Source organism: Haliotis cracherodii, unplaced genomic scaffold (genome assembly GCF_022045235.1).
Source record: "Haliotis cracherodii isolate W230 unplaced genomic scaffold, xgHalCrac1.p SCAF_1, whole genome shotgun sequence".
Lineage (NCBI taxonomy): Eukaryota > Metazoa > Mollusca > Gastropoda > Lepetellida > Haliotidae > Haliotis > Haliotis cracherodii.
In genome coordinates, this window is record NW_027266264.1 from 63,989,821 (window position 1) to 64,011,802 (window position 21,982).

At 40.4% G+C, this 21,982-nt stretch overlaps 2 protein-coding genes across 2 annotated transcripts; both read right to left on the minus strand.

The window, feature by feature from the left end:
* Window positions 1–3,229: 3,229 nt before the first annotated feature.
* Window positions 3,230–5,522, minus strand: LOC139467092 (putative inhibitor of apoptosis). Its single transcript, XM_071248813.1, has 2 exons — window positions 5,351–5,522; window positions 3,230–4,140 (listed from the first exon to the last, which is right to left on the minus strand). The coding sequence occupies exons 1-2, from the start codon at window positions 5,520–5,522 to the stop codon at window positions 3,230–3,232; spliced, it is 1,083 nt and encodes a 360-aa protein (XP_071104914.1).
* A 7,038-nt stretch (window positions 5,523–12,560) lies between these two features.
* Window positions 12,561–21,956, minus strand: LOC139456141 (baculoviral IAP repeat-containing protein 7-B-like). The gene is made up of 3 exons (XM_071237720.1): window positions 21,660–21,956; window positions 17,560–17,615; window positions 12,561–13,862 (listed from the first exon to the last, which is right to left on the minus strand). The coding sequence occupies exons 1-3, from the start codon at window positions 21,779–21,781 to the stop codon at window positions 13,030–13,032; spliced, it is 1,011 nt and encodes a 336-aa protein (XP_071093821.1). The 5' UTR covers window positions 21,782–21,956; the 3' UTR covers window positions 12,561–13,029.
* Between the last annotated feature and the right edge of the window lie 26 nt (window positions 21,957–21,982).

A 21,982-nucleotide genomic window follows, 5' to 3' on the forward strand; every position in this document is an offset into this window, starting at 1 on the left:
AAACGACTTTCTCTATTTTAAAGAAATCTCTGACAAAAATATTAATTTTGAATGACGTCTCATGTGTACTTGAGAACTCTGCTGTTTATTAATAAAGTATAACGTGTGAGAACATTTTTTTTTGGCAACTGTGTCGGGGGCAATTTTAATGTCTCGGCTCAACCAGTCTTTGTCGTTGACTCTGCAGTATTGATAAATGCTACTGAGCTTATGGTGAAATAATTTATTTGTCACTGATGCGTCAGATTTGGAAATGTCCTCCACAAGTCTACCATTAAACGTCTTGGAAGCTTTACTGGGGCCTTGGATGTTGTAACCTTGATCAATCAACTTCTGAGAAATATTTGTGTGACGCTCTTTGAAATTTTGGTAGAAAGAGCATACTCGATTGTTCTTCAAAAGATGTGAAATGTAGACACCAAGCTATGGAACTGCAGGACTAATGCTCCATATAAAGAGAAAGTTGACTACTGGAAAGTTATGAAAACACAATGCCATTTAGAAAGTGGTCAAATGTAACTAATGTTATATTGGGGATAACACTTTCTTAGTAAAGTACAAATTCTAGTACTTTTTTGGGTTGAATCCCGGCCGGGATTCGAACACACACCTGCCAGGGTGAGGCACCTATTCGCCAGCACACACAGTCAGTGATCTAACCCACTCAGCCACCGAGGCTTCCACAAAAATGGAAGTCCGACAACTGGTAGTCTAGATTTACACTTGTCGGGGGGTACTCAAAGTACGTGATCTAGACTACCAGTTGTCGGACTTCCATTTTTGTGGAAGCCTCGGTGGCTGAGTGGGTGAGATCGCTGATATTGTGTGCTGGCGATTAGGTGCCTCACCCTGGCAGATGTGGGTTCGAATCCCGGACGGGACTCTACCCTAAAAAGTACTAGAATCTGTACTTTACTAAGAAAGTGTTACCCCAAATATAACATTAGTTATACTGGAGAGTTGAGGTCATCCCTCGTGTCATTATATCTTGTATTGAGTGTTTTGTCACTCTGAATCTTTATGTATGGATATAAACATGAAACAGATAAAGCTGTCTCACTGGCCTCCTTTATTTCTCGTTCAGGTGGGTAAATCAGTGGATTTGGTCTGGTTTGGTTTGTTTTGTTGTTTAACGCCGCACTCAGCAACATGCCAGCTATATGACGGTGGTCTGCAAATAATCGAGTCCTGGACCAGACAATCCAGTGATTGACATCATGAGCATCGATCCACGCAATTGGGATTCGATGACATGCATCAATCAAGTCAGCGAGCCTGACCACCCGATCCCGTTAGTCGCCTCTAACGACAAGCATATCGCCTTTTATGGCAAGCATGGGTTGCTGAAGACCTATTCTACCCCGGATCTTTACGGGTCAATAATAAGGTCCAACTACATGACCTTTGTTAAAGAGACATTTTTAAAAATGGTTTTATCCAGGAGAAGATTTAAATATGCGCTTCCTGGAAACGTTTTATCAAAAGTGTATATCATGTATGTTAGGCCTATTTCAGAATATGCATCGGACGTCTGGGACAATTGTACTGTAGACTAGAAAAAGTTCAGTTATAATTTTCACATGTTTACCTCAATTTGCACCGAAGTCTAGCTTTTATTATGACACTGGTTGGCTGCCTTTAACTTCTTAACGAAAACATAAAACATTTTGTACATTTAACAAAACTGTCAACAAACAGACACTTGACCTTCACCTAAGACTGCAGTAACTTGTGGAACACTCTTCAAACGGAAATATAGTAGGCTATAAGACACTGTGTCATTATCATTATATATAAACTTAAGATAATCCAAGTTCCTGACAAGGTCCCACAGTTCTACTTGCACGGTGACAGTAAAGTGAAATTCTTCATACCAGGCTACCACATTTATGTAGCTTGCTGAAATCGGATCCTTTACGTGTCAATCTTAGTTTCCACCAATACTGTATTAAATCCCAATCCCAAATATTTATATATATAAATATTTGGCATTAATGATAAACCCAAAAATGGCTTGGAAAAAAGCATGTCGTTCTCTTTCATCATAGGACAGGACAGCTCTCGAAAAACCGAGATTTACACAAAGAGAAAATATCGAAGTTGTCCACCGACAATGTTGTAAATTTGTACAAAATAATAGTTCCCAGTTACCACATCTTGTCACCTATGACTGTGGGAGAGTCCCTTTATGGGAATTGCATCCGATATTGACTCCGTCCGATTTCAATGCCACGTGACAAGTATCTATTTCAATATCTGTGACATGCACAAACAAACCTGCAATAGAACTTACCCAAATTGGAATACACAAATTGGAAATCTGCTTTTGCTGTATGGCTTTGGCGAGAATATATAGATGTCAACTTCTATATTATGAGGAACACAACGTTTCTTACCCCTTCATCAGGTGAATGAATGGCATGAGGCAGAGAGCATATGTACGTACATGTCAGGACAACAAAATTAATAAATAACAAAAGGTGGACAATTACAAAGGGTGGAAACTAACAAGGGAAGCCAACATATGATTGGCGCTGATATGTGATTAGCAATAGTTCTATAGAAGCCAGCACTTTACAGAAATTGGCGCTGATGGTATGGAAGCCAGTACTTAAATTATCATAGATAAATAATAGGTAAATACTGGGCAAACGGGAGGCCAGGGGTAATTAGCACTGACAGGTGAAAGAATGGACATAGCCAGCTGGGTAATTAGGAATAAGTCCCAAGCACTAGGCAGATATGTTCCCTGGTCACGGTTCATGGCTGGCTGGTGTCTCCTGATATCAATGGCAATGTAGATGTGTCTTGATGGACTTGCCGCCAGAGAAAGTGACATCTATGCTGGCTTTGTTCTTGATGAAGCGGCAAATCTGATGTTACAGGGACTTGGTAGGGTATGGTGATTCTGATGGGCGAATGAGCTGGTTTGGGCCTGGGGTCGGAGTTCTTGAGGGTCTTGCGGATGGTGAAGAATTGACTTTCCTTTGTATGTGTTTGTGAAGGGTGCCACCAGTGGTACCTTCACCTTTTCGCGAACGCCTGGTACCATCATTATTTGAAAGTGATTCAAAAACACCTGCTGAAGATATAGTCGGAATCGAAAAATGGACTTTTAGCAACGATTTCAGATGTATTTATTAAATATGCTGAGTCAACAACAAAATGAAATGTTAGTGTAATGTTGGGTGATATTCACATTCGCGACATTTCTCAGTTACCTTATTTCTTACGTGAGAAACGTTTTAACTGTTCCAAGGATTGTCTTCCCGCACACGCTACATTCCGACACCTTGGGTGCGCAGTCAGAGCAGGTGACTAGATGCCCACAGGGCAAGAAAAGCACGCTGACAGCCTCCATCTGGCATACCCTGCACGTGCGTTTTGCCTTCAAACGCCTGTTTTCCAGAGCCAATCGCTGAGAAGTTACTGGGAGCGTGTTTGAAAGGGATTTTGAATGAGGTGGTTGTATTTTGTCATCTTCGGAGTGATGTTCCAAAGCAGATTGCTCACTTCCAAGGGTCGAGGTGGGTCTCCTAAATGATGTTAAGACATCGGGCGATGCATTTTTTGATCTGGTATGACATGCCCCACCAATGTCTCTATTTTGTGTTTGTATGTTATCTGTTGTATTTAGATGTGGACTTGCTCCAACCACCACATTGGGAATACAAGTGTCCAATAGCTGTGTTCTTTTTTCTGTGGCTATTGCTTCCACTGTCCTCGTAGCAACTCCGAGTTGGTTCAGGTCTGTCTTGTTGATGAACTGACAGTGTTCCGAGTATCTCTGATGTTCGGCCACAGGATCATGTTCTTCCTCCCAGTCTCTCAGAGTTATCCCACACTGGAAACACGTGACCCGGTCAGCTGACCCGATGTAAAAGAAGCCAGCTGCTGCCAACTCCTCGGGAGTTTTGGGCACATATCTTGTCGGCCAATCAACGAAGGAGTCTAGACGTGCCTGTAGATGTTGGTACTGGGGATGTTTTGGGGGCGGAGTCTGTCCCAGCTTCCGGTACAAGGAGACGATGAAGGGGCAGTGAGTCCTCCTTGTGGCGTGTTCGTGTAGGGCGTCATCTGTGTCCGTCCAGTTGAGGAGCTTCAGCCCACAGCGTTCACACTCCACCTTGTCACCGATACCTGGGCAATGATATTTATTAATCATATTTTGAATACTAATAATTATTTGGGCCCGACATAATTTCAAAACCAATTCAAAAGACCTTGTTGTTCAATAATTATGATTATTTAAATGAGAACGTCAAACAAATCCCCATATCGCCATTGACCTCCGCCATTGAAACACTTATAACCCACATTACTTATGTGCACAAATAATCATTATGAAGACGTATTATATTCTCCTTTGGTGGCAGCTTTGGGCACCACGTGTCATCCGTCCCGCCTGTGATTCCTACAGGAGCAACTCATGACAAACAGTACTTCTATGTAGTTGTCATCAGGAGGACAAAAGGAATATCTTTTTAATCTTGCATTTATACCACCAGGGGGAGTTGCTGAACTGGATTCATATCCAGAAAGGTTCGACTTAACCCCACCATGAGGGAAATTGAAACGACCCTTTGCAACTTTTAGTACACGCCGCTATTAAGACGTCATAATGTGTTCGGGGCAAGGATGCCCAAGCAGTGTGACGAAGTAATATATGACGTCACAGTACTGATGGCGTGAGGGCAAATGTATAACTGATAGTGATGTTACTGAATTTCCTTCAGTTTAGTAGTATGTGTTTTATTCTTTAATATCAATTCTCAAGTTATGCCTCACCATAATTGCGATTTTTTAGAGAATCTCATTCGTGTCTCAAATGGATGAGATGCTCTAAAATTGTTGATACGAGTGTGAGATTCTTTTTATCATCCAAAATCGTTCTTAAATCTTTTGCACGTTGTAAACAGTAATACCTAGGGCAAGAGGTAAAATATTACTAGCTTCAGTGGCAGAGATTAGTGATGTTCTCTAATTGTGACGTCATGGTAATCGATAGTCACGTTTCAATTTAATCTGTAAGAAGATTTAATTTGATTTGCACCTGAGCGATATCTCTCAAGGGTGGGTGATAAACTTGTTATCGATCGTTCGTCGGGGTTCCGTTCAAAATGTATTGCCACCCTTGTTTTAAAAATAATCTAGGATCCGTTTATTAATTAAAAACATTATTTGAAATTGCCTATCGGTTGGTTTGTGGAAGAGGCGCTGGCAAACAATTTCGCGTTCATAATGATGCGATTGTATATAAAAGAAATCTAGATTCGATCACTAGCGGACAAATCGGATTGCACCTAAAATGTCGTTGTAGAATTGTGAATAATTGAATTCTCATGTTTACCTGTGAAGGCGAACCCTGCCCTCGCTAAGGTGCGTCTGTCTTTTCTTCCCGCCCATCTGTCATCATATGTCTCGAGAAGTCGCGTGAAGCTGTCAATCTCACCGAAAGCCCCGCCCCCATCACGCGCTGCCCAGGAATCTGACAGCGTCACTGTCGTGTCGGTGCTTGCCATTGGAGCTTTATTTTGTTCACTGTAAAACATGTGCGACGAACATTCAACAATGAATTTATGACAATGTTTACAACTTGACAGCTATAATTATATGACGGATAATTATGCTTTTCCCAACAGTTAAATATAGATCGTCGGGCACTGCACAAGATCACACAATTCGATTGGCTGAATAACGTGTAAGGTTGTGCGAATGGGATTTTTATGAATGGCGAACATTTGGTTAATACATATTACTGCCATTGTATAATTATAGATAACCAAGCTAGCTAGAGGGTTTTTAAGAATAACTTTATCTGACCTGAGTATGTCAACGAGGAATTGGATATTTGCCAATCTCATTAAAATCAGATCTTAGATCTCACTATCGCTAAACAAAGATCTGAGGACATCCGTATAACGGGTCACTTCAGAACGACCTTTCATCCAACCAATCAGAGCGTCGCTTACCAGATCATGAAAGTGACAGTCGGGATGTGTTTTCTTATCATGCAACCACGAAATACACGGGGTATTCCGAACGACAGTTACGGGTTTTATGATTATATCCTTACAATCTAGGTCATCTATTAGCCGTTCCAGACTGTTCTTTTTAAAAAATCTTTAATACGTCAAAATGAGTTTCGAAGCGTAGTCGCCAGTTTGAAACTAGTGTCTAAAGCTCGAGAAAGCTGCCTTCTGATTGCCTAATGTCGATTTCTTGTCAGTCATTTCATTGGTCGGTCAAAATTCGCGAAAGGTCGTTCTGACGTGACCCGTAATGAGATGTCCTCAGATCTTTGTTTAGCGGTAGTGAAAACTAAGATCTGATTTAAATAGATTGGATATTGGCTGTCCCCAAGTGACTTACTGTTGGAAATTTATCGACTGAACGATCCCTTACTCATTAGCCAATCATGCTCTTCCACATTTACAATATAGCAAATCAGGTTGTCCCACAAAAACATAATCGGGGCGAGCCGGGATTCGAACCCACGATCATAGGTGTCTGGTGTACCCAGGGGACGCAACTCTGCACAAAAAAATTGTCTTTATTTACATTTTACATTTGTATGTTCACGTGTATGTTTATATTATCCCCCGGATATAGAAATGAGTTTCGTCCGAGTGTGTGTGTGTGTGTGTGTGTGTGTGTGTGTGTGTGTGTGTGTGTGTGTGTGTGTGTGTGTGTGTGTGTGTGTGTGTGTGTGTATGCGTTTGTGTGCGCGCGCGTGTGCGTTTGTGTGTGTGTCAGAAACCGTTAAATATTTCTCTACGAAACTTTACATGTCTATCAGATTGAACTGGTGCCTTTTGCTATTTAGGAATTTTTATAATTTTTTATTTTTTTACGTTCCATGGCAACAAGTTGGACTTAGGTTCTCTAAGGTAGAGTTTGTTTCCGGAGCATAACTCAAAAACTGTTAAATGCTTTCTTACAAAACTTTGCATGTCTACTAGGCACATACTGAACTGGTGACTTTTGCTATTTAGGAGTTTTATAAATTTTTATGTTTTACGTTTCCATGGCAACAAGTTGGACTTAGGTTCTCTAAGGTAGTGTTTGTTTCCGGAGCATAACTCAAAACCCGTTAAATACTTTCCAACAAAAACTGTGCATGTTTACCAGACACATACGGGACCGATGCCTCTTGCTATTTAGGAATTTTAGAATTTTTTATTTTTCACGTTTCCATGGCAATAAGTTGGACTTAGGTTCTACAGGGGTGGTGTTCGTTTCCAGAGTGTAACTCAAAAACCGCTAAATACTTTCTTACAAAACTTTGCATGTCTACCAGGCACATACTGAACTGGTGCCTTTTGATATATATAGCACATTTAGAATTTTTTTATGTTTCCATGACAACAAGTTGGATTTAAGTTTTAATATAGGATTGGTTTACTTAAGTAGTATAACAAATAAACTGTTAAATATTTCCTTGCCAAACATTGCATGTCTATATATAAAGCGCATACTGAACAAGTGCCATTTGATATTAAGGAGTTTTAGAAATGTTTATTTTAGAATTTCCATTGCAGCTATTTTGACATGGGCTAAGAGAAATGTTCTTTCAGTTAACTGGTTTGGGACCATAACGTGTTAAAATCTATTACTGGTGTCCTCTTGGACTCGGTTGATATTCCCAATTACAAACCAACACTCGTGATGAATCATTTATGTATCAGTTTCTCCCCATCTATCTCCGAATATAAAACGTAAATTGTATTAAAGTATTTAAGTTGTACCATAATTTTCTTTTGCTCGTTTTTATACTTTTCGCGCACAATTGAAAAAAAATGAAAAAGAAAGTTAACCGTCTTCATGACTTTATAACTTTTGTTAAGAAAAAGTCAAAACTATCTGAGAACAACAAACGTTATCGAATTTATTACATGACTGCAGCTGAAGCCTCGGGTAAATATTTTTGTGTGTTTGGCATAACAGGTAAATGCCATCAGTATGAATTGACAATTTAAAGGTCTCGCTATTCAAGCCATGTTATTGGAATCATCAGCCACATTCAATGCATCATTGCGTATTCATACTCTCAAAAAAGCGAATCTTTATCACAATGACAAGGTAAATTAATATCCCTCGTATTAAAATGTTGATACCTGTACAACCGGGTCCAGCTGAAGTGAGTTCGTCCTTTCTCCCCTCCCGTCTGTCATATTATGTCTCGAGACGGCGCGTGAATCTGTCAATATCCCCAACATTAACGTCACGTGCTGCCCAGGAATCGGTCAGTCACTGTGGCGACGGTGCTATCCGTATCTGAACTGTCAGCAGATTTTATCGCGTAGTTTTGCAAACGACCTAAAAATATGTCTTAGTAATTTCTATATTAAATAGTCCAAGTCTAAGAGTTGTTGTTCTTTAAATATTTTTGTTTCCAAAATTAATGTCTGACATATTAAATGAAACGAAACGAATTTCCAATTATATAAATTCACAAATTAAACAAATTCACAAAAATATAATTAATATTCTGTCGGGTTGCGATTGCATTGTGAATCCGCAAGAGTTTCATAAGCATGACGGGACAAAACGACCACTTCCGGAACACAAAAAGGTTCAGAAACTCGTCCGGAACACATTTCTGTTGACGCATGTGTCGTGTCAAGATTAATTTTTTTCGGGGATATTATATTTCTTTTTGTGATAATTTATCTTGGATGGATAAAAGTGATTTACGAATCGACCCCAAACTTCAGGTCGGAAGAGAAAGAGAAACAGTGCATAGTTTTCAATATGTTCTTAAAATTACCGCAAGACCTGCCAAATTTATCGATTTCCCAAGCGGATTTTAAGGTCACGAGTACAACACGAGTTGCTCCCCTTGTCTTCCCTTTCGTCACTGTGAAGTAAGTTGACCACCCACAAGAGAAAGAACACGTTGGTTATACCATGTTTATCACTTGAATGGGAATATGTTTGTGTGTTACTGTACAGATCAGAGTCAGCTTTATATCAGCCACTTATCTATCTATCTATCTATCTATCTATCTATCTATCTATCTGTCTATCTATCTATCTGTCTATCTATCTATCTGTCTGTCTATCTATCTCTATCTCTCTATCTATTAGGGCTGTATATCTATCTATCTATCTACCTGTCTATCTATCTCTCTATCTATTAGGGCTGTATATCTATCTATCTATATATATATATATATATATATATATATATATATATATATATATATATATATATATATATATATATATATATATATACTCCTTATTTTATTATTTGAACAATTCATTTATTAATATGACAAAACAATTTTAGGTATTAGTAAAACTGATGTATTTTTCAGTTCAGATTTATGAGAAAATAATCTATTTGGATATATATTTGGGGATTTTAAATTATCAAAAATAAACTTTATCCTGTTTAATTAAGCTTAAGTTATGACATTCTGACCTAAGTGAAACCCCAAACACTCCTTGTCTGCAACCTATTGATAGTATATTGAGATAAAATATTCAATAATTCATTTTATGATATCTAAAAAAATATTTCTTGATATCAATGTATAATTTTTTGACATCTAAAAATCAGCGTATACTGCTGATACAGACAAGGACAGCTTGTTGGTAATGGCTTGTGAAGCATAAACTGACTTCATCTTGTAAAATGATAGATACTTAATCGATTACTTCATTAGCAGGAGTGGTTAATTCAATCAAACAGTGTCTGTATAATGGGGCAATGGCCTTTTTTACTGAATAGTCTGATAGATACCAGGGCATGTATATGAATATCGATTTCTGGAAACGCCGGTGAATTTGCTCAGTGTCCTCCACTAATGGGATTGAGTTGATCGGTCATCAGTGACGTAGTCTTGGTTCCTTTTGCCATTAATGGCAGCATATTAATGTCCTGCGTATTCTTACTTCCGCCATTTTCACCCAATTCAGAGCAGCAGCAAATATTCGTTATTTGACGTGAAGCCAGGGGAGCAGTTGGGGAAAGGGGAATTAATGATATCACAAATTGAATTTACTGATGTCTAAAATTCACCATTTTAAAATCACAAAATTGAAGAATTGATATCGCAAAGTCGATTATTACATATCCAAAAATGAATTATTGATTTATTTTAATTCAGATATCACGTTCAAGTTCTATTAAGTGATATCATAAATACATTTAAAAAATGATATCTAAACTTAATTATTTATATCAGTTTTATTATATCATAATATCGAATTTGTGGTATCAATGGTTTATTTTTTTTCACCCCACGCCACACAATTACCCGATGACACCCAATCAATCAAGTGAGTGAGTGAGTGAGTTGGGTTAAACGCCGCTTTTAACATTTTTCAAGTTATATCGCGGCGTGTCAGCTTAATGTGGGTGGAAAGCCCGAAGTGATGCAGGTCTCAGATGTTTACCACTTCTGTGAAACCCACGAGCACGGGTAGGGTGCTGACAAACCTAGAACCGGGATTCGAACCCACAATCATAAGTTTCTGGCATACCCAAGGGACGCAACACTGCACAGCGAATCGCGGCGCCTTAGACGACTGGGCCACCCGCGAAACCCGCCAGTGAGGAAGGTGTGAAAACAATTAATATAGTTATTTCAAAGTATTGGATGGCATCGGACATCAAGTTAGTTAGCGACGCGTCAATTTTCGTAAATTCCTATGAATGTCTACCATAACAATTCTGGAATGACTTAACAGGTCTTTGGTATCTTCCCAAGGCAAGGGAGCTAACTGACTATACAAGTGGAAACTGGACTTTTATAGTCAGTTAACTCCCTTGCCCGGGGAAGATGGTCTTTGATGATGAATCCAAGGCTGAAAAGGATTCGTGGGGTTGGAAGTCAAGGCAAGGTGCTATATGTGCTTGTGTGTCTCCTTGTGTTATTATAACACCCGTGCGAGGGCTTTTATGATATTTGCAACCCTCATCCGAGGGTTTAAAATCTTATAAAAAACCCGAGTTGAAGTGTTTATCTTTAAGTTACTTATCAACCGAAAAAAAAATCTGAAAGAACACTTATCAACAATATTGTGTTTCCAACACACTTTCCATGAATGTCAGGAAATGGACGTAAAATATCTCTTGCACATGAAATTAAAAGCATTGTTGGTTATTAGAAGTTCGAGCCACTGAATATGCATAGATATTTGTCGTTCGATGTTACATCATTGCAAAATAAATTACTGTCTATAGAATATCCATGGGCCTAAGGCACTTTCTATTTAATATCCCTGGGACAGAGGGGTAAAGTCCCTGCTGTATTGTTCGTCTTTGAAACAATAGCATGAGTGAGTGAGTTGTGTTTAACCCCACTTTTAACAGTGTTCCAGTGGCGTGTCAGCTTAATGTCAAAGGATAGCATGAAGTGATGCAGGTCTCAGTAGCGTGTATGTTGACAAACCTAGAGACATAATCGGCGCGAACGGGATTCGAACCTTCATTCATAGGTTTCTGGCCGGCACAAGGGACAACTGTAAGCTAATGGACACTATCTTAAGTAGCTTTACTCACATTATCTAAATGTACAAATTCAAAATATATTCATCTGGAAGACCAACATGTAATCTATGAATGAATGGCAAAAACCTTCCCAAGTTTAGATTAATCTGTACACCAGCATATGTGGAAGACTTGACTTCCGGGGTAGGACTTTTTATTTCTTATTCGGAACCTCTCGGTTTATTCCATTACCTGTTTACTACCTCTCTTCAGCCATGGTTTAACGGAACTATGTGACACATATCTGACACCTTATCATTACTTGTAAATGCAAATCAAAATCTGATATTGCGTCAAGACAGTAATATGTCATAATTGTTTGAGACCCTTGAAGATCCTTGGTAGAAAAGGTCTCCAGCAACCCATGCTTGCCGTAAAAGGCGACTAACGGGATCGGGTGGTCAGGCTCGCTGACTTGTTTGATGCTTGTCATCGTATCTCCATTGCGTGGATCGATGCTCATGATGTCAATCACTGGATTGTCTTGTCCAGACTAGATTATTTAGACCGCCGTCACATAATTGGAATACTGTTTGAGTGAGTGAGTGAGTGAGTGAGTGAGTTGGATTAAACGCCGTTCTGAACAGTATTCCAGTTATTTGAGCTTGATATGGGAGGAAAGCCCGAAGTGATGAAGGTTTACACGGAGACATTTACCACTTTGTTGAAACCCACAAGCACGGGTATACTGATGGCAAACCTGGAAACAAAAGCCCAACATCATAGGTATCTGGCGTGCCCAAAGGAACCCCCCCCCCCCCCCCCCCCCCCCCACCACCCCCCACCCTCCCACACACACACACTTAATTCATGAAATTCTATATACTACTTTAATTTGAAGAAAAAAACAACCCCACAGAAACTGTCTTCCCCGTGTACACATACATGTTATACTGTATAATATTACATTTTTCACAGTGGACGGCCAGGATTATTTATAACCGACAAAATGCAGGTTAACTGACAGGCAAAATAAAGTATACATCGATTTTTTATGTTGACTTAAATGAAACAAACAAGAAAAGGTTACTGTATTTGATTGTGATGTATTTCATACGGGTATCATATATAATAGTTATGTTTTGGACCTTAAGTTTGCAGCGAGTGTTTTGGCGACAGATTTCAACCAGTGAGTGAGTATGGTTTTACGCCGCTTTTAGCAATATATTCCAGCAATATCACGGCGGGGGACACCAGAAATGGGCTTCACACATTGTACCCATGTCGGGAATCGAACCCGGGTCTTCGGCGTGACGAGTCAACGCTTTAACCACTAGGCTACCCGACCGTCCCAGATTTCAACCAAGTTTTGATAGAATTTATAATGTTTTGGTCAAATCCAATCTTAAGTGTATCTTGAATCTTTTGCCCATCAGTTTATTATTGCAGGAAAGGACAGCGTTTTCGTCTTTGGGCGTTTTAGTAAATTACGCTTCATGACACAAGAATTTTGTTGGACACTCTAAAACGACACCATCATGACTGACACATTCTTAAAACTCATACCTTTTTCATGCATATTACTATTAGGTGAAAAACGTTTTGACTGTTCCAAGTATGGTTTTGCCACAAATTATACAATCTGTTATCGTTGGCGCACAGCCAGAGCACGTGACCAGATGACCGCACGGTAAGAAGAGTACACCAACAGCCTCGTTCCGACACATCCTGCACGCGCTTTTCTCACGGAGACGCTTGTTCTCGACAACCAATCGCTGAGAGGTAGGCGTGACAAGTGAACCTTCTCGTCCTGGCTGCGATGCCTGTGGATCTGTGGAACATGAAACAGATGGGTGAGTCTTTGGCAAAGTGTCAGTTCCTCCAGCCGTCGGTTGTATAGGAGATGATCTTGATACAGAGGAATCTGCTTCAGGTATTTGACAATTCTGCCTGTCTGTGTCAGTTCGTCCATTGTGTTCTATCTTCTTTTCTTCCACTGTCCTCGTAGCTACCCCGAGTTGGTTCAGGTCTGTCTTGTTGCTGAACTGACAGTGTTCCGAGTATCTCTGATGTTCGGCCACAGGATCATGTTCTTCCTCCCAGTCTCTCAGAGTTATCCCACACTGGAAACACGTGACCCGGTCAGCTGACCCGATGTAAAAGAAGCCAGCTGCTGCCAACTCCTCGGGAGTTTTGGGCACATATCTTGTCGGCCAATCAGCGAAGGAGTCTAGACGTGCCTGTAGATGTTGGTACTGGGGATGTTTTGGGGGCGGAGTCTGTCCCAGCTTCCGGTACAAGGAGACGATGAAGGGGCAGTGAGTCCTCCTGGTGGCGTGTTCGTGTAGGGCGTCATCTGTGTCGGTCCAGTTGAGGAGCTTCAGACCACAGCGTTCACACTCCACCTTGTCACCGATACCTGGGTAAGAAAAAAAATAATATCAGAAAAGTAAATTGATTAAAAGCAATAAAAGCGCCAAACCCTTTTCCATTAGAAATCAGAGTCGATGGCACGATTCCGACTATATCATGAGCATGTGTTTATGAATCACTATCAAATAGTGATGACGCCTAATGTTCGCCCCACAGGTGGCACCCATTACGAACACATGCTAATCCAATAAATGTACACCGTTGATAGCTTCAAGATGTATCAGAAGTCATTGAGTTACAAGCGATATTTTGTTAGTTTTCTAACATCATTATAAGACATATTTCGCCGTCTCCAAGTCTCCATCGACGCTCATGGGCCTGTATTATTACTCGGTCAACGGATCAGTCTGCATGCACATCTATATTTCTTCCTCCCCGGGGAGTATTAACCCGATAATACAACCTTCTAGCTTTCTTCCCACATGCAGCCGACACGCCGTGGTATACCAGGAATACTGTTTAAAGCGGCGTTAAACCCAACTCACTCACGTGCACGAGAGTGAGTGAGTGAATATGGTTTAACGCCGCTTTTAGCAATGTTCCAGCAATATCACGGCGGGGTACACCAGAAATGGGCTTCACACATTGTACCCATGTCGGGAATCGGCGATGTGAAAGGTGAGATCTTGGTTTGTAAAAATAAAGCGCATATTTTCTGTTTCTTATGAATAAAATGTGGTGATAATAAAACACATGATTGATGTTTCTCTCTAATATCCGTACGTAATGGAGGTGAGGTGAGGTGAAATTGGGTTTAACGTCGCGTCCAAGATTATTGAACTTACATAGCGACGTGCATGTACGTGTGTGTATGTGTGTGGCTGCTTGTACTAGACCGGACTAATGCCGATTTATAGTGCTAGCTCACTGAAATACCATGCCGCAGTTTAACATGAATACCCCACTCAGACACAGTATACTGACTCCGAGCCGACCAGTCCTTGCTTTAACTCTTAATGCCTAGCGCCAGACAGGGTAACAACAAGTACCATCTTTTAACGTCTTTTGGTTTGACGCGGCCGGGGATCGAACCCCGGACCTTCTGCTCTCCGGGCGGACGCTCTACCACTAGACCACGGAGGCGGTCCGTACATAATCGACATAACAATAACACATGCATTAAGCAGGTAAGAACAGGCATTGATACTGGTTACACTTTTCACGGACGTGTCTGATAATTGGCACCTCAGACAACTGGGGCTTCTGGAGGAGAGAACCCTGTGAGATTCGCTCTGAAAGGACCGGGGCGGTGGGGCAGCCTGGTGGTTAAAGCGTTCGCTGGTCACGCCTAGGGCCCGGTTCTATTCCCCACATGAGCACAATGTCTGAAGCCCATTTCTGGTGTCCCCCGCCGTGACATTGCTGGAACATTGCTAAAAGCGGCGTAAAATAATACTCAGTCAATCATTCTGAAAGGACCACGAGCAATCGCGTGTATCCATTGCAATTATACAATAAAACCCCACATAAAATACACCGGAATTAGTTGAAGCATAACCGATGATTGAGTTAGTTGTTGTTGTTGTTGATAAAATATGAATTTAATCATGATTCGAAAAAAAGAGTTTTGTTTGAGAATTCATAATAAATTTCTACTTACATATACTGCATCTACCTACTTGTGAAATAGTAAGAGGCAACTAACGGGATCGGGTGGTCGGGCTCGCTGACTTGGTTGATGCATGTCATCGATCCCAATTGCGTGGATTGATGCTCATGATATCAATTACTTGACTGTCTGGTCCAGACTCGACTATAACATTATAGCTGGAATGCTGCTTAGTGCGGCGTTAAACAAACCGACGAACCAACTTGTGAAACAATTATATTTGAGATATAGACTATTTGCGATCTAGTGAAGATGAACTGGTATCCTAATCGATAGATCAATAGCTATATAATGTAATTATACCGTACATATACAATATTTATTTTAAAATATTAATATCAGAAATAATTTAAGTACAAGTTGGATACTGAAATTCATTTTACATGTAAGCACTGAGTGTACATGTACATATCGAGGTCCTATGTCGCTTCCTTCTGGTGTCAAAACGTCTCATTGTTTTTGTGATTCTACAATGTTCATGTGTTCCGCAACAGTTAATCTAATCTAATCAAAACGCGCAGTCACTGTCTAAAACAGATGACGCATTCTGAATGCCATACTCAGCTAGGTTACTAATGTACCCGGTAGTCACGAAGACTTGCGGATCCACCCAACATCCTGGTCATTTGAGTAACACCCTGTTGTGACATTCGATAGAAGTGTTTGGAAAACCCATGCACGTGTTTGTAAATTATGTTTGTACATTGATTAAATAGGAGAGCCGTGACATACACCAGGAAGGGGGTCACAGGAGAGTATACACAGTAAGTTATTCTTGTATTCTTATCATATTTGTTTAACTTTATCAAGTTACTTTCTTCCTGCTAACCCAACTCCCGACATTGCCATACCTATGCAGCCTTGAAATGAACACCCCCCCCCCCCCCCCCCCCCCCCAGTGATGATTGTTGGGAGGAGTAGGTCCCGAGTATCCATCCTTGAAAAAGCCAATCGGACCCGAGGATCTCGCTCACTGACTTGGCTGATTGCATGTCATCGTGACCCGATGTTGTTGGTCGTTGCTCAAGCAATCAGTCATTGGTTTGCTTGGTCCAGATTCGATAATTTCAAGGTGCCGTTATATATAAGGAATATTTCTGGATGACGTTAGGGCGAATAGTGCCAGCAGAGAAAGGTTCTTAACTCGTTTAAAGTATTATAAGTGATCGGATTGGCTTCTCGGGTACCTTACACAAGTGAGTGAGTGAGTGAGTGAGTGAGTGAGTGGGTGGGTGGGTGGATGGAAGGGTGGGTATGGTTTTACGCCGCTTTTAGCAATAGTCCAGCAATATCACGGCGGGGGACACCGGAAAATGGGCTTCACACATTGTACCCATGTCGGGAATCGAAGCCGGGTCTTCGACGTGACGAGCGAACGCTGTTGGCTACCCCATCGCCCCACAGGTCACATGCATAATCTGTGATGTTTGTTAATGTAGAAACACATGTTATGACTGAGCAATGGGTCAGTGCCAAATATGATATTGTTTGTGTAAATAATTAACTATGACATGCATGACCATATATGCTTTGGTGCTGGCAACAATATTTTCTGAAGAGTCATTTCCAAATTAAGAAAAAACACCATATTATGAAAATGATTTGGATCTTAATGCCGCTTTTCACATGCGTATTCAGCAACACGATGGTCAGGTTGACTGTGCAAGGAAACCCATGGTTGCATGTGAACAGATTGGTGGATAAGCACCACGAATATGGTGCCGAGAGACCAAGATCCCGATAAGAAAGAATGAAGGATTCGAACACACACCGCAAGAACTCAGTTTTAACGCGTTAGACACGTCGACCACCAGTGCCCCACGGATTAATAACGGAGTCATTTTAATATTAAACATCTCAAAGTAAGGAGTGAGTGAGTTGGTTCTCCATCACTTTCAACATTATTCCAGCCATATCACGGTAGGGTCACCAAGTATTGGCTTGACACAATTACCCTTGTAGAGAAATAAACCTTGGCTTTCGGCGCGACGAGCCAACGCTTTCACCACTAGGCTACCCTACCGTCTCCTTGAAGTTTCTTACACCATACTAGACGAGAATGTCATTCACATACCAGTAAACGTAAAACCTGCTCTCGCGAGCACTGTCATGTCTTTCTTCCCTGACCATCTAGTCCAGTAATTAAAAGGACCAGGTTCAACAAAATTGACGGAAAAGGTTTATTGCTGGATCTTGGTGCCTTGGCACCTATACATTAAAATAAAAAATAGTTTACCAAAATCGGACATGGGGAACCATCCGAAAATAGGTCAAATCCAAGATGGCCGCCAACAAAAGTAATAATAGTCATAAACGTGGAACCAATAACAAAAAAAACATTTATGATGAGTGTATCTATATTAGCTTGCCAGGATAAATGCAAAAGAATGTATATTTAACAATTTTGAAAGGAAAATTCACATAGAAATTTAAAATAATGCTTCAAAATGACGAAAAAGTACATAAATTTGTTAATATCAGTAATTCTTGCAGAACATGAACCGATTTATTATAATGTTGACGTTTTGCATATAAAATCATGCAGTTTATTGTCTTCACGTAAATAATCAAGTTAGAAACAAATATAATTGAAAAAACCCAAAGTATTCCCTTCTTCAAAATGGCGGCCGAGCATACAATATCTTAAAGATAGACCTCAAGAACATAAAGGTATGTATAAGCTATTTTTCTTTTATAGCTAAAATGAAAACTTGTATAATATATAGTTGATTGGCTCTAGAGAGGAATAACTGATGAAAATATGAACAAATATAAATATAAAATTTGAAACAGAGCCTTAAAATTAACATCAACATTTGTTTAAAGGAAAATCAAGGGAGATAATCCAAACTCCGGGGAGCAGTTATTTTTCTCAAATGGTATTAGCTTCTCAGAAACTTTATTAAAAGTTAATTCAGAAGATATAATCAAGACATTTAGCACAAAAATCATTTGCTATAATCGGAAAAGCAACATTTGTATCTGGACACATGTCAACCATATTTCTATCAACTATTACTATTCGCAGGTGACTATTCTCAACTGAAGGTGTCCTATGTAGATCACAGATGGCGACTTGTTTGCTATGTATGGAACCAGTTAACCTGGACAAACCCCAGGATTATGTGAAGTTGATTGCAAAATGCTGCTGTAAATTCGATGCACCAGACATCATATACAACTGTAGCCTGTTGGTACACAGACAGTGTCGAAGTATGCATAAAAATCCAAAGGCAATCAAAGTAGCTGAAACCTTTTGATCATATGTTAAAGCCTTAAATTTTAAAACTCACTGTTTTCTATGTGGTACTTGTACAAACATCCATATAGAAGTGTACTTCAGCCCTGCGATGGCTCTTCAGTTACTCAACATATGTCTGCAACATACTGTGTCAACAGGCAAGATGATTGGACCAAGATGGTACAGTCAAGTATTGTGCCCATATACAATCTACCAGCTGAAGAAGCTATCCATCACCATGCTTGTGATAAGAATTTTCGGAGAGGGACAAGTATACCTGCAGCTTGTATTGAACATGGGGAGGCTCCACCAAAGAAACGGAGACTTGGTCGACCGAAGTGTATGTCCTAGATGACAGCATTTGAGATTGCCATTTATTACTTGGAAGAGAATGATGATGAAACGATTCCTTTGGACAATTTGCATCACATTATGAAGTCAATGAGTGCACTGAGTGATGATCAACTACACACTACTTCTCAGCTGAAAAGGGAATTCATGAATCACTATGGGAACAAGGTATTCATAACAAATCAGGCAACAACCTAACATTGCATCTCTTACGGCATATGAAAATGTTGCAAAGGTGGACAAATCTGACATGGACAGTTTGATTAAAGTTGGAGGAGGATACATTCATACGCAGGTAGAGAGCATGTCGAAACATGTTGATGTGTATCTCGACAATGAGCAGATGGCATTGATTGACACCAATCTTGATTACCTCCCACATGCATTACTCATCCTCCTTCAAACTATCATCAAGAGCTGAGCTGCGTCATTGGGTCAGGCAATAATGCATTCGAAATGTCCCCATCATTTCTGCCTCCTCGACAAGTTTGACAAAGTATCACACTATAACACATATATGGTCATCGTAATTTAGTGGATATGATAAGCCAACTCGGTTTCAGCTCCTCGTAAATTTAGAAAATTCTCGGTGACCACTCATGGTGTTCACCTAATTAGAGACATTGCAGATACATTCGTGCAATACCAGGCTGGTTATATAGATCATGCCAGCAAAAAGTTTGATGGGACTGGCTCAATCCATACTATGAGCGAGATGGTGAGACGGAGGGTACCAAGAGTTAAGGTGGACTTGGATGATGTTAAAAAAATCAACAGTGTCAAACCATTCTCACAAAGAAATCCAAAGGCAGTGCTGGCGAACATTATCTATTCACCAATTGGTGACTTCTGTCTTGATGAAAAGAATAGCAAACTAGATAGTTTGTGGAGTGCGCCACTTCTATGTGTGTTGACCACTGTGTTCCGGTTGCACGCAATTGCTCCATTCTGACATTCCATACCCCAGGAAGAGCTCTGAGATATTGTTGATTATCAACTTGACACCATGTGACGAATCCTGTGTCAGATCAACGCTGGAGTATATTTCAAAATATGCCAGACGACATGGAATCACACCGGTTATTACAATCGACCAGCAACTTTGGTGAATTGCATACATGATCATCGAATCACGGCCAGCTGAGAGCCCCTTGCATCGAATAGCCCTGGTCTTGGGGGGATTCCATACTTAGATGAGTTTTGTGGGTACAGTTGGGAATCTGATGGCTGGATCTGTGTTAAAGGAGATCATCACTCAAGTATATTCAGAGGGTAGTACAGATCAGATGTTGTCCGGCAAATCTGTGTCACAAGCTGTGCGGGCTCATTTCTTGAGGAACCACTTCTGCAATGCTCTTATCGTGTTGATGGTTATTGTGGTGTTTTTTTTACCAAGGATGAGACCCATCAGAGAATAACTGGAGGCCATCTTTCTTCAGACAAGTACAAAGATCACTGACATCTTCATCCTACAGATGATCCTTGATCCTAATCTCAGCCATTCTTTGCTCTTTGTACATGCATTGTCAGGGACCGACACAACATTGAGGCCATATGGCATAGGGATGGTCTCAGGAATATTCAAAGGTTTTCATGGTGACAGGTGGAAACCATGCAGAAATCGAGCAGGCTGGTAATCAGGCACTTGCAATCCTCTGCGGCTGTATGCCTGGCTTGGATTTGAATTCTGAACGTGTGACAAAATTCACTGAGAAGGTATGTATCAAGCTCAAATTACCTACCCCTTCGACACCTTCCACCGACATCAGATGCTGCCAGATTGCCCAGCCAACGAGTCTGACTCCAAGTGCAGACCTGGCTAGGCAACAATATGGATGCGACAGAATGGGGCTGGACGTTTCACAAGAGCAACAAGGGCACTATATTGAAACCAATCACAAGGCACCAAGCTGTCACTCCTAAATTTCTGTTGAAAATAATCAGATACAATTGCACTGGAAAGTGTGATGAAAACACATGCTCATGCAGAATTATTTTGTCTACAATGTACCTCAGCATGTGGACAATGCAAAGGGATGACATTTTCAAATGGACCAAGTCATGACTTCTCTGACATTACTGAATAATCGTCTCTTCATGTCCAATATATGAGTGCGACTGTCTTGAACTTTAGACATTTAAATTGATAGTAAGTTTGACTTGTAAACTGTAGTATTGCAGGGTTATTCCCTCTTTATAAGCCTGTGTTAAGTATTTTGTAGTCCGATATGGAACAATTGCATTTTTTTCACATTTCGGGCAGCCGTAATTTATTTCTGTGTAAGATTTCACTTTAAAATTGTTAAATATATATTCCCCTGTCTTAATCTTATGAAGTTGATTATAAATAGAGTCATCATCCATTTTTAGATTTTGATTGATTCTTTTTTTTTTACTTTTTCGATTTTCGTTTGTATTGATGGCGGCCATCTTGGATTTGACCTATTTTGGGTGTTTCCCCAAGTCAAATTTTGGTAAACTATTTTTTTTTTTAAAGTAGACCTATCAAGGCAGTGAAATGTGTTAAAAAACCTTTTCCGTCAATTTTGTTGAACCTTCATGAAAAATAAACCTTTAATTACCGGACTAATCTGTGTCCATCGGCCCCGTAGGTCTGAAGTCGGTGTTGGACATTCTCCCTGATTTCAGCTGACCCCCACAGCGTGTCATCAAAGTCCGAGAGACGTCTTGTACCATCGGACATCTAATATACGTCGTATCTCTGTGTATTCAGATACAACCAGGTCGTATTAGTTTACTTATTAGTTGGGGGTCACGGGTGGCTCAGTCGATTCGCTGTGTAGAGTTGCGTCCCTTGGGCACGCCAGAAACCTATGAGTGTGGGTTCGAATCCCGGTTCGCCGCGATTATGTTTCTAGGTTTGTCAGCACCATACCCGTGTTAG